The sequence below is a fragment of the Puma concolor genome, chromosome D1 (assembly GCF_028749965.1).
Source record: "Puma concolor isolate L17-30 chromosome D1, mPumCon1.1.hap2, whole genome shotgun sequence".
Classification (NCBI taxonomy): domain Eukaryota; kingdom Metazoa; phylum Chordata; class Mammalia; order Carnivora; family Felidae; genus Puma; species Puma concolor.
The window spans coordinates 5,792,590-5,806,285 of NC_141676.1; the positions used below are offsets into that span (position 1 = coordinate 5,792,590).

General features: G+C 45.5%; 1 protein-coding gene across 6 annotated transcripts in view; it reads right to left on the bottom strand.

The window, feature by feature from the left end:
* Positions 1-800: 800 nt before the first annotated feature.
* The window catches only part of DPP3 (dipeptidyl peptidase 3), a 38,890-nt gene continuing 25,994 nt past the window's right edge, over positions 801-13,696 (bottom strand). For all 6 annotated transcript variants that reach the window (XM_086676831.1, XM_086676830.1, XM_086676833.1 and 3 more), the window contains exons 16-18: positions 12,552-12,731; positions 4,506-4,668; positions 801-1,324 (exon numbers count right to left, since the gene is read on the bottom strand). In XM_086676831.1, coding sequence (XP_086532957.1) covers positions 1,152-1,324; positions 4,506-4,668; positions 12,552-12,731 — 516 coding nt within the window. In that variant the 3' untranslated portion in view covers positions 801-1,151. The remainder of the gene's footprint in view (positions 1,325-4,505; positions 4,669-12,551; positions 12,732-13,696) is intronic.

The window sequence follows — 13,696 nt, forward strand, 5'->3', positions numbered from 1 at the left end:
CTGCACTCGGTTGAGCTTCTGCCTGCTGAGGCGCAGTCTCTCATCCCAGCTCGTAGGTTTTACCTTTGCTCCTTCCCAGCCTGAACTTGGGGGCCCTGGAATCTCTGGGTTATTGACAGGACCCTCTGGCCTCAAGGCCTGGAGGGAAGCCCTTCTAGTGTTTATGAGCAGTGAGAGTAACTGCTTACCCTCTTCATCCTCATGGTTAACCGGGCTGGAAAGGTTCTATGTCCTTTCTTCCCATCTTGCTCTAGCGGTCTGGGCTCGGAGAAACAAAACACGGGGTTAAGAGATTAAATCCTAGGATTGACTGACGTTGAGAGTTTCTATAGTTTTTAGTCTCCTGTAATGTTTTATTTTATTTTTAATTTTTTTTAACGTTTATTTATTTTTGAGAGAGAGACAGAGCATAAACGGGGGGAGGGTCAGAGAGAGAGAGAGACACAGAATCGGAAACAGGCTCCAGGCACTGAACCATCAGCACAGAGCCCGACGCGGGGCTCGAACTCACGGATGGCGAGATCATGACCCGAGCTGAAGTCAGATGCTTAACCGACTGAGCCACCCAGGCGCCCCTCCTGTAATATTTTAAAATACAGGAAATGCCACAAAGGAGGACTGGAAAAATGGCTCTATGTTCCTTTTTGTGTTTGTCTTGTACCATCTAGAGGTGATATCAAAATCCTATTGTAGAGGGGAGCCTAAAACTGACCTCCCTTCCCTTCCCCAGGGCTCCCGTTACCCTCCTGGGAACAAGTGAGAAGTGAGGCAAACGCAAGGATTCACACAGATCACAAAGATGGTGGTTGTTTCTAATATTTATTTTTCTGGTTATAAAAGTAATACATGAAGAGCACTGGATTGGGAGAGGTTTTGAGTCCTGCAGGATCTAGACAGGTCACTTCTCACAACTTCCATTCCCTCACTTGGCAAGCAGAATAAGGAGCCTGGCCTTGCCCACTCTACCAAGGGCAGTGCAGATCAAATGAGATAACACAGGAGAAGCACTTGGTAAACTGGAAAGTGCTGACAAATGGAAGAGGTTAGTGTCACCACCCTCGGCTGAGGTAGCACCAAGGTCTGAGCTCCTGCTCCTCCCCTAGCATACACGTGGTTTGATGGAGTTGAGGGAGGAGCTGCATAAATCGGTCTCAAGCCTGGCCAGATGGGGCCTCACTGGGGCACTTCCAGAACCGGGCATCAGCTGTGGCCAGTTGGGTGAGGGTCTCCTCCAACTCGGGCCCGTCCTCTGGGAAGCGCTCAGAGAAGGATTGGATGAGACCAGCAGCCGAGGCCTCATACTCAAGGAGCTGCACTTCTGAGCCTGGGGAGGAGGATAAAAAAAAAAAAAAAACAGCAACAGGGAAAGGTCTTAATAGGGAAGCAGATAATCATAATCATAGAAGCAGGTAGTTACCAGGTGCCAAGAATCGTGCTCGGTGTTTTATTATCTAATTTAATCCTTATAATAACTCTATGAAGAAGGAAGTGTTAAAGGGGGAGTAGTCAATAAATTGCTGCACTCATTCACTCATTCATTCATTCATTCATTCATTCACTTAATGAGTATATACTCTAGTGCCATGTTAGGTTAAACAGATAGTCCTTGACCTCCAAAAGCTTACAGTCCAGCAACTGCTTCATCTCTGACTACTGTGGGACCTTGGGAAAATTTCACAAGCTCTCTAAGCCTCACTTTCCTCATCTATAAAATGGGAATGAGCATAGTACCTCTTCTCTCAAGAAGCTATGGTGACTAAATACAACAACGCACAGGAGTACCTGGGTGGCTCAGTCGGTTGAGCATCTGATTCTGCTCAGGTCATGATCCCAGGGTCATGGGATTGCGCCCCATGTCAGGCTCCATGCTAAGCATGGAGCCTGCTTAAGATTCTCTCTCTCTCCCTCTGCCCCTCTCCCCCACTTGTGCACTCTCTCTCTAAAATGAAAAGATAAATATGATAATGCATGGAGTAAATGCCCAACAAGTGCTAGGTATCACTAGCATCATTATCTCTGAACCCATCAGAGTTAAAAGGGCACCCATTTAACTCACGGGCTGTTCTGGGGGTCCCCTGAGTACTCATGGGAAGAATGTCCCTCCAACATACTTCCAATGCTTTACCACTCATAGAACCTTGTTGTGCTCTTGTGGCATTGCGGGGTGTATGTAGCTAATACCACAGGCTTTGGGTTCGGACAGCCCATGTTCAAATCCTGGCTCTGCCACCCACTAACTGTTGACCTCAGACAAATACACAGCTCCTCTGTGTCTCAATACGGGTAATAACTTCCTCAGTGGGTTGCTGGGAGTTAATCACAGGAAGTTTTTACCCAGTGACTACCACATAAAAGTCCTCAAAAGTTAGTCACCACCACCACCACCACATCTTTGAAAATCCAACCTGCTCTTCAGGCTTAGTTTAACCACTTCCTCCCCAGAAGCTTCACCGATTCCCCTGAAGGTGAATGTGACCTTCTCTAAGTGTTCAGATCACCGTTTGGGCCTCTTGGGTGCTTATTAACACTCCCTGGGTGTGATCATTTCTCTCTAGGCCTTATTCCTAATGGACTGTGAACTCTTGAGGCAAGGGCCTGGGTCTGATTCATTGCTCCATCCCCAAGGGCCCACATAGGGCTGGACAAGCAGAGCAATGCTGTTGTAATGAGCATTTATTATGTGTCTGGCACGATTACTCATTTGACGTGCATTGAGCAGCTCCTGTGTGCCAGGCCCTATACTAGCTACTTGCGGGGGATGTGCCATTTTCGCTGACATGGAGGCAAGGCAGGCAAGGAAAATAGCAAAGAGTGACAGTGCATGAAGGAATCACTTTAGGTTGAGGGGTCAAGGACAGCCTCTCCCAGGAGGTGCCATTTTAACAGAGACCAAAATGACAAGAAGGACCAACCAAAGATCGGGGGAGGACTGTACCCAGCGGAGGAAACGTTGAGTGCAAAGGCTATGGCAGCCTCAGGGGGCAAGCTCAGGGAAATGGAAAGGCCATGAACCTGGAGGCCAGTGAGTCAGGGAAGAGGGGTCCCAGAGGCCTGCTAGGGGTCCGGGCCAAATCCCCTGAAGCCTCTGGAGTGCAGCGTGAAGAGTTGGAAATAAGCCTCTTAAATGTGTTTTCCTTGCCAGTCGGAGGTAATTCTTTCATTTAGCCTTCACGACTGCCCATGACTCTGGTAGTGAGGAGCACTCTTAATTCGGCTCTTGGTTCTTCCAGTAAAGAGCTGTAAGCCTTGAACAACTTAGTCTCTGTGCTTGTTTTCTTAACTGTAAAGTGGGGATAATACCTACCTCATTGGGTTATGGTGTGAGGATTTATTTTTATTTTATTTTTTAAGTAAGCGCTATGCCCAAAGTGGGACTTGAACTCATGACCTCAAGAGCCAGCCAGGCACTGCTATGGTGAGGATTTATTATTTTTTTTTTTTTAATTTTTTTTTTCAACGTTTTTTTTATTTATTTTTGGGACAGAGAGAGACAGAGCATGAACGGGGGAGGGGCAGAGAGAGAGGGAGACACAGAATCGGAAACAGGCTCCAGGCTCCGAGCCATCAGCCTAGGGCCTGACGCGGGGCTCGAACTCACGGACCGCGAGATCATGACCTGGCTGAAGTCGGACGCTTAACCGACTGCGCCACCCAGGCGCCCCTATGGTGAGGATTTAAAGGGTTAATCCAAGGAAAGCACTAAGAGCTTGAAGAGAGTACTTAATTTAGGTTTACTACAGTGTCAGCACACAACGAACACTGGCTCTATGACTGAAGACACCCAAGCCAAGAGAGGTTAAATGATTAGGCCAAGGTCACAGAACAGCTCTGAAGCTCATGTGGTAACCACTGTATGGCACTAACTCATGTGACAGGAGTCAGGAACGATGGGTCAGGAGGGGAGCGGAAAGTGAATGCAGCAGTGGGCTGGGACCCCAGGGGCCTCTAATACAACAGGTACAAGTGCAGCGCAGACAGGGTAAGGCTTCTGGAAATGGGATTATCATTTGAGGAGGGAGAGGGACCATGGGGCTGCTGATCTCTCTGCTGGGCTCTACAGAGTCACATTGTCCCCAGAGTTCCACCAGCCTGCAGGGTTCCAACTCACTGCCTGCCCTGACCTCTCCTCATCCCCAGGCACCGAGAGGCCTGATTCTCCAGGACTATTCCTGGCCTCCCATAAGCTTGAAGTCTGTCTGTTCCACTAGCCCCTGCTCTGCTGGCCTTCCTCAAACCTCCAGTCACTGTCTTATAAGCAGCACAACCGTGTGTGTAGCAGGGAGGTGGTAGATGCTGAGGTTTTGGCCTGGGGTTTGGTCTGGGGTTTGGCCTGGGGTTTTGGCCTGGGGTTTTGGCCTGAGGTTTGGCCTGGGGTTTGACTGTGGCAGGGAGGGAGAGAGGCAGGAGTCACTTCAGGTAGCCTGAGCCCAGGGATTGGTTCCAGGCCTCGTCTCTCATGGGGCCCTGAATGGCCCCCCATCAAAGGAGGCTCAGCAGTCTGTTACCTTCAAGACGAGTGTTGGGCTGAACGATGAGCTTCCGAGATTCCTTGCGGAGCAGCACGGTATCCCTGAGGGTGAGGAAGCACTCAGGGGGTGCATCAGTGACCGCTGCGTACCCCTCATACAGGGCCCGGCCTCCGGCCACATCTCCCGTGGACTTCAACACCTGTGGGAAGGCAGGAAGAGTCAGTGCCTATGACAGGCACCTCCCCTGCATCCATGGGGCTTTGCCAGGGGCTGCAGCCAACTGTGCCCAGCCCTGGACAGTATCTGCTCTCTCGTGGTGTTACTGTGCTGAATATGTGAAAAATGTAGATCAAGGGCTTAGCTCATAGTAAGTGCCCAGTAAAGTGAAGTGAGTATTTCTCATTTGGTTGTCTCATTTGAGCTGTGGACAGAGAAAGCATTACCATCACTTTTTTTTTTTTATTTCACATACACAAAATATACAGTATATATATTAGGTTATAACATATGGGTCATAAACAATGTAATACATAGGTTATAAAAAATAATAAGACACCCATGCAACCAGCACCCAGCTTGACTTAGCTCCTTCCTTTTTTTAAAAAATTAAATTTTTAAAAAAGTATTTATTTATTTTTGAGAGAGAGAGAGAGAGAGAGAGCATGCACATGAGCAGGGGAGGGACAGAGAGAGAGGGAGAAAGAGAGAATCCCAAGCAGGCTCTGCACCATCAGCATGGAACCTGATGTGAGGCTCAAACCCATGAACCGTAAGATCATGACCTGAGCTGAAATCAAGAGTCAGACGTTTAACTGACGCAGGTGCCCCCACACCAAGAAAAAAATTTTTTTATGTTTATTTATTTTGAGAGAGAGAAGAGACAGGGCATGATCAGGGGAGGGTCAGAGAAAGAGGGAGACACAGAATCTGAAGCAGGCTCCAGGCTCTAAGCTGTCAGCATGGAGCCTGATGCAGGGCTCGAACCCATAAACCACAAGATCATGACCTAAGCTGAAGTTGGACACCCAACTGACTAAGCCACTCAGATGCCCCCAATTTTTTTTTTTTAAGTTTTTTTAAATTTTTTTTTTTTAATGTTTATTTATTTTTGAGACAGAGAGAGACAGAGCATGAACGGGGGAGGGGCAGAGAGAGAGGGAGACACAGAATCGGAAACAGGCTCCAGGCTCTGAGCCATCAGCCCAGAGCCCGACGCGGGGCTCGAACTCACGGACCGCGAGATCGTGACCTGGCTGAAGTCGGACGCTCAACCGACTGCGCCACCCAGGCGCCCCTGGATGCCCCCAATTTTTAAAAATTAAGTAGGCTCTATGCCCAACATGGGGCTAACTTATGCCATCCAGAGTCACATGCTCTACCCGACTGAGCCAGCCAGGCACCCCAAGTTAGCTCCCTTCTTGACTGCATCCTGGGGCTTCCTGTCTGAGGATATAGTCCCCGATTCTGTGCTTATCGTTTCCCTGTGTTCCCTAAATTCTGCTCTCAACCATGTTATTTTAACTTTGGCTTATGTCCTATGATTTGCTTTTTCTGCTCAATTTATGTCTGAGATTCATCTGTAGCTATAGTTCACCCATCTCGCTGCTGTCCAGTATTCCACTTATAAACACAAACAATTTAATCTCTTCCCATGCTGATGGGCAGCTTGTGCTGTTTGCCATTTGGCACCGCTGTTGACACCCTTTGTATCTCCTGCTGAACAGAATGAACAGATGCAGGTTTCTCTAGGAGGATCATTTGTCTAGAGGTCAGGGGAATGCTCAATCTTAGATGAGCCCACCTTGTTCTCCAAAGTTGTTGGACCAGGCGATGCTCCCAGAAACAGTGGCTGGCAGTCCTGACCACCTGGTATACCCGGCTGGTGTTGGCAGTTCTTCATTTTTGCCAAGCTAGTGGTATAAACCTCATGTGGTTTAAGCTGTGCTTTCCTGATTGCTCAAGAGGTTGAACGTCTTCCCATAAGTTGATGTATCATTCATTTTCCTCTCCAGTTCATGAGTTTTGCTTATTTTTGTGTTGGGTTGTCCTTTCTTCACCTTTTTTTTTTTTTTTAAGTTCTTTATTTAAATACTAACCTTTTGTTAATACATATGTGGTAAATACCCTATCTTAGTTTAAGATTCATCTTCTCACATTATTTATGGTAACTTTTGATGAGTAAAAGCTATTTTTGTTTTTTTTTTTTAATTTTTTAATGTTTATTTATTTTTGAGAGAGAGAGATAGAATGTGAGCAGGGAAGAGGCAGAGAGAGAGAGGGAGACACAGAATCCAAAGCAGGCTCCAAGCCCTGTGCTGTTGGAACAGAGCCCGACACAGGGTTTGAACCCACAAATTGCGAGATTGACCTGAGCCAAAATTGGACACTCAACCGACTAAGCCATCCAGGTGTCCCTTTTATTTGTATTTTTAGTTTAATCTTAAAGATTTAATTTTAATTTATCTTATTTTTTAACTTTTAAATGTTTATTCATTTATTTTGAGAGAGAGACAGAGCGCATGCATGCAGTGGAAGGGCATAGAGAGGGAGACAGAGAATCCTAAGCAGGCTCTGTGTAGACAGTGGGACTTGACCCCATGAACTGTGAGATCATGACCTGAGCTGAAATCAAAAGTCAGATTTTTAACATACTGAGCCACCCAGGAGCCCCTAGAGGTTTTATTCTTTAAAATAATCTCTACAGGGGCGCCTGGGTGGCGCAGTCAGTTGAGCGTCCGACTTCAGCCAGGTCACGATCTCGCGGTCCGTGAGTTCGAGCCCCGCGTCGGGCTCTGGGCTGATGGCTCAGAGCCTGGAGCCTGTTTCCGATTCTGTGTCTCCCTCTCTCTCTGCCCCTCCCCCGTTCATGCTCTGTCTCTCTCTGTCTCAAAAATAAATAAACATTAAAAAAAAAAAATTAAAAAAAAAAAAAAATCTCTACACCCAACATGGTGCTTGAATTTACAATACTGAGATCAACAGCCTCACCCTCCACACTTAGCCAGCCAGGTTCTCCAATGAAAGCCAATTACTTTTTAAAGTTTTTATTTATTTATTTTCAGGTGGGGAGGGGCAGAGAGAGAGGGAGAGAGAGAATCCCAAGCAGGCTCTGCACTATCTGTGTGGAGCCTGACCCACTAACTGTGAGATCACGACTTGAGCCGAAACCAAGAGTCAGACGCTTAACCAACTGAGCCACCCAGGCATCCCAAAGCTATTTTGAATGTAGTTAAAGGGACTGATCTTTTCCCTGATAGCTGGTGCTTCTTGTGCTTAGAGAAATTCTCCTTCACTATGAGGTCATATATTCTTCTCCCAGTTTAAAATTTTGCCTTTCCTATGTAAGACTTTAATCTCGTGGTGTTGACTATGTATTGCGGAAGGTAGAAATCCAGTTTGGCTCTCCATAAGGAGAACCTGTTGTCTCAGCATGACTTATTAAATGGTCCCTCCCTTCTCCAGTGGCCTACCATGTCCCTTCTATCATCTACGAGAGTCAATGCCTGGTTCTTGGTTCATTCCACTGGTCAGTTTGTCTATTCCTGCCCCAGGACTATACTGACCTTAATAATCTTAGAATAAATTTTGGTATCTGATGGAGTGAATCCCCCAACCGGTTTTGCTTCAGGACTGCCTTGGCTCTTCATCATGATCATTTATGCTTCCATCTAAGTTTTGCAATCAGCTTGTCAAGTTCCATGAAAAACCCTCTTGGGACTTTATTCAACCCTGTGAAACTCTTTATTAATTTCAACAATTTGTAGATTTGTTTGCCTTGCCTAGTCATATCATTTGCAACACGAAGAGTTTTGTTTCTTCCTTTTGAATGCCTAAACTTTACATTTTTCTTCTCGTTTCCTTCCAAAACCTAAGACCTTCAGTAAATTGTTGATCAGAAGTGGAAATAGGGAGCATTTTTGTCTTCTTTCTAATTTTTATTTTACTTTATTTTGGTCTTCTTTCTGATTTTAAAAGGAGTGTTGTAGTGTTTCAACGGTTGACAGCTATTTTCATTTTTTGAAATATTCTTTATCAGTTAAGAAAATTCTTTTCAACTCTTGAGTTTTTGGGTTTTTTAATTTTTTTTTCTTAAATGTTTATTCATTTTTGAGAGACAGAGAGAGACAGAGCATGAACGGGGAAGGGGCAGAGAGAGGGAGACATGGAATCTGAAGCAGGCTCCAGGCTCTGAGCTGTCAGCACAGAGCCCGATGAGGGGCTTGAACTCACAAACTGTGAGATCATGACCTGAGCCAAAGTTGGACACTCAACCGAGCCATCCAGATGCCCCTAAACTCTTGAGTTTTTAAAGAGTTTTTTTTTTTTATCATAAATGGATATAAAGGGTCTTTAAGAGCTTTTTCTAAATTTATTGAGATGACTGTGGTTTTTCTCTTTTAATCTGTTAATATTCAATTTTCATAAATGTATTTTCTAATGCTAAATAAACCTTGCATTTCTGGGATAAATCCAAGTTGGTATTTTCTAGATTTGGTATGCTAGGATCTTGTTTAGAATTTTGGTATTTACATTTTCCTTTTTGGAACTATCTTTGACTTTGGTATCCAGGTCAAACTAGCATTATAAAATGAGGTGGAGAACATTCTCTCTTTTTCCATTATCTGGAAGAGTTTATGTAAGGTTGATACGACCTGTTACTTGAATATTCTGAAGGATTCACCTATAAAACTCTTAGTATTTTTTGTATGAAGACTTTAGATCACTGGTTTAATTTTTATAATGGCTGAAGGACCATTCGAGTCATCTACACTCATGAGTGGACTTCAGTATGTTTTATTTGTCTAAGAATTTGTCCACTTCAACAAAGTTGTGAATTTTATTGACGTAAGTTTCTGATATATTTGTACTTATGTGCCCTTTAAGTTTCTCTTTTATTTCTGTCTTCGCTCTTTTTCTTGACAAACCTTGTCAAATGTTTGTCGATTTTATTATCTTTTCAAATAATCAACTTTGGACTTGTTGGTCTTCTCCATAGTTGTATTTCAGCTCCTTTGTGTCTGCTCTTACATTTGTGATTTTTCCCCTTCCATTTTCTATGTATTTCCTTCTCCTCCCTGAATTCTAAAACTTGATGGACTTATGAATTGGGTCTTTACTCAGTTCCAGGAAATTCCCAGCCATTATCTCTTCTAATATGTCTTCCCCCTCCCTCTCTCTCTCCTTTCCTCTTAAAGTTTCAGTTTACTTCCTTAGACCTTTTCACATTGTCTCCCATGACTCTCCACTTCTCTTCTAAATTTTCTTTTTTTTTTCCTTTTTAAGTTTTTTGTTTGTGTGTGTGTGTGTGTGTGTGTGTGTGTGTTTAGAAAGAGAGCAGAGCAGGAGAGAGAGACAGGGGGGAAGAGAGAGAGAATCTCAAGCAGGCGCCATGCTCAGTGCAGAGCCCAAAAACGAACTGTGAGATGACCTGAGCTGAAGCCAAGAGTTGGATGCTCAACTAGTTGAGCCACCAAGACGCCCCTCTTTTAAAATTTCTATCTTTGTCTCAGTGCTACCTGCTGTATATTTTCTTTTATCTTTAGCTGAATCTAAAACTTGTTTAACCTGCCTATTTTTAGTTTCATTGGCTGGATAGTTTATTTCTGGGAGTTCCATGTGACTTTTTTCCAAGTATCTGACATTTTGTGGGTCTGATCCTTACTTCTGCTGATCTGCAGGTGGCAAAGTAGGACTCCTGCTAGGGCTCCCACCAGGTAAGCCTCTTCCTCTTAGACCCAGGGTTACAAGGTTATTAGCTCTAGTAAAGAAAACCAACGGGGACCTCTGAGGGATCAGTTAAAGAGAACATCTTGTCTTTCTGTCTTCCCAACAGTACTGAGCACACGGAAATACTGAACACACATTCACCGAGCTGACATGTCAGACCCCATGAGCTTAAACCAGAGAGCTGGTAACACGGATGCCAGTGGGAGGCAGATGGTTTCATAAACCTGACTAAGGCAGGTATAGGTAGTAGGGAGTAGACCTGGCAAACTGGAGAGTCCTGCCATGCCCAGATGTCCAAATATGGTGGCTCCTGCTTAGTTTCAGCATCTTGTTCACATGGGACTTGAGCCTACTGATGCCAGTCCTTCCAAGAAGACAGAAATACAGATTTATACCCAACCTTGACAATTTTCACAATACACGGTGGGCCAAAATGGACTGTGTGTGTGACCCCGGCTGAAGCCTCTCCTTACGGAAATGCCTTCATCTTCCCTGCTTGCGGTCTCCTTGCTGTGCTCTTGGCTTTTACTAAGGGGCTAATAAAACAAAGAGCCACACCAGAAATGCTTCCATATTCTGTTTCTTCTGTAAAACTATTGCTGAGGTCACTGTCCATCCTGCTGAATGATTCCTCTTATACAGAGACTGAACTGGTTCAGTCCCTAGAACGGAACACTTTGTGCTTGTTCAATACTCAGTCACAGTTCAATATTGGCCTAGGATTTGGGAGATTTGACTCCTTCACCTAGTGACTTGTTGTTGTTATTACTATTAACAAACTATTTTGGAATAATTCAGATATGCAGAAAAGCTGCAAAGATAAAACAAAGAGTTCTCATATGACCCTTGCCCAGCGTCTCCTGTTGTTAACATTGTACAAAATTGGTACATTACTAACAACTAAACTCTAGACCTAATTTAGATTTCACTAGTTGTCCCATTAATGGCCTTCTTCTATTCCAGAATCTAAGACATCATACTGCATTTTGCATCTACTGACGTTTAATTTCTAATTTTACTTTAACGGCCAAATATCTTTTATTTAAAAAAATGCCTTTCTTGGGGCGCTTGGGTGGCTCAGTCGGTTGGGCGGCCGACTTCGGCTCAGGTCACGATCTCGCGGTCCGTGAGTTCGAGCCCCGCGTCGGGCTCTGTGCTGACAGCTCAGAGCCTGGAGCCTGTTTCGGATTCTGTGTCTCCCTCACTCTGACCCTCCCCCGTTCATGCTCTGTCTCAAAAATAAATAAACGTTAAAAAAAAAATTAAAAAAAAATAATACATCATTGTTTTTTAAAAAAAAAAAGAAAAAAAATGCTTTTCTGGAAATAGGCAGGAGTATAAACACAGAGGTATTTGCTGATTTGAAAAGCTGGGCCTTCTACTGGTTGAAAAAGCTGGCAGGACCCCGCTCCAATGGAAGTCGCTGCACCATGAAGAGCAAGCCTTCAGTGGCTCTTAAACTTTGCTGAGTGTCAGACTCACCTAGCAGGCAGGTAAACATGCATATTCCTGGACCCTGCTCTCACAACTTCTGAATCAGGTCTGGGGTGGTGCCCAAGAATCTGCATTTGTAGCCTGCTCCTGGGTGATGCTGATGCTGGTGATCCATGGACCACACCTAACGTCACGCTGGCTTGGAGAACACGACATTTTATCTCAGTATGTCGTTTCATGTGATTCCTGCCAGGTGAGGCAGGGAATGTATCCCATTTGACACATGAGAAAAGTGGTGCCCAGCAAGGCAGAGTATGTTGCCCCAATCACACAGCTGGTTAATACTGACACCAGAACCCCCAAAGGTCCCGGCTCTAAGCATCCCGACATGGGAGAGCAGCCAGGGCCACGTTGACCACTGTCCTTTACCTACTAAGCTCCAGGCCTCCTCCTGTCCCTCAACCCACGAAGCTCATTCCAATCCCCAAACCAGACGTTGTGCTTCCTGTTTCTTCTGCTCTCACATCTTCTCGCAGCCAAGGTTCCTCCTTGCCACTCAAGTTCCAGCTTAAATACCATCTCCTCCAAGAAGCCTTCTTTGACCACCCAGGCTAAGGGGGCTCTGCATCCCTTTCCCCTCCAATCTCACTTGCTATCACATCACCAAGTTTTACTGCCTGTACAGGTCTTTTCGTGATTTGAAATGATCTCATTCACTAATTGTTCACATGTTTATTGTTTCCCTTCTCGGTAGTAAGCCTTCCCTTCATCTCAGTGCCTGGCACGTGGTAACACTCGGTATACAGACTTGTCGAATGACTGAATAAATAAATAAAAATAAATTAATAAATAAACGGATGATCAGAAGGCTACAAGGTGGTGCTGGAGAGCAAGTCTGGAGGGCAAGAGGCCCCTGCTTACCTGAAGTCTCCTGAGAAACCGCTCCAGGGCAGGCTTGCCCACAGACCGGATCTTGTTGCGGTCAAGGCGGACGCGGGCATCTGGCCGCCCATCAGTGCCTGTGGTGGGAGTGACAGTAACGAGTCCCTCGCCAGCCTCCAGCAAGACCCTCAGGATCACAAACCGGGCCTGCATGTGGGCCTGCCAGAGCCAAGAAGAAAGGAATCATTTGCAGCCCTAATGGAAGACATATCAAGAGCTTGGGCCTAACATACAGCGTGTGCTCATTAACTGTCAATTAATTCTTACCATCGTATTCTCCCTCATTCCGTGGGCCTTTTTCTGCCTTAAGTGCTTCCTCCCTTCTCTGCTCACAAGGGAAGACAGGCTTTCCTGGGAAATAGGAAGGCCATTCCCAGGCAGAACCGTGAGCCCTGTGCTCCCCTTTACCAACCCCTATGCCTTTCTCTGCTCCAAACCCCACCCTGATGATAGCAGATGGCTCCGGGGGTCCCGCGCAGTCCAGGTCACCAAGCACCTTCTCCTCCACATCTTGTTTGCATTCAACAGTGGGACCAAGTGAGCATCAGGATCCCCAGTTTACAGATGACAAAACAGAGGCCCAGAGAGGTGAACGGACTTGCTGAGGATCACACAGCTGTTACAGAGAGCAAGGACTTACACCTAAGTTTCCTGACTCTAAAACGTGTGCTCTTTTGATGACATAAGATCGCCTCCTTAGAACATACTTGTATAACTTTCAAAAACGTCCCTACTGCTTACCTTATTTCCGAAACACATCTCATAACTGACCAGTCTAGCCTAAAGCTCTGGAGGCAGACCGCTTGGATTTGAATCCTGGCTCTGCTACTTACCAACAAGTTACTTAATCTCTTTGTGCCTCCACTGCCTCATGTCTACAATGAGAGTAATAACACACCTACCTCCTGGGGTTGACACTGGGAACAAATAAGTCAATTCAGGTAAAGTGCTTAGAAACGTGTGTGGCACGGAGTAAGTCCTACACAAGTCAACTATTAGCAGTCATAGTAAAATCACCTCATCTGATTTGCCATCAGAAGGGGGCAGGGGGATTATTACACCCATTGCACAGACAGGGACACTGAGGCTCACAGCAGTGTGACTTACCCTCCCCACCCCCCTCC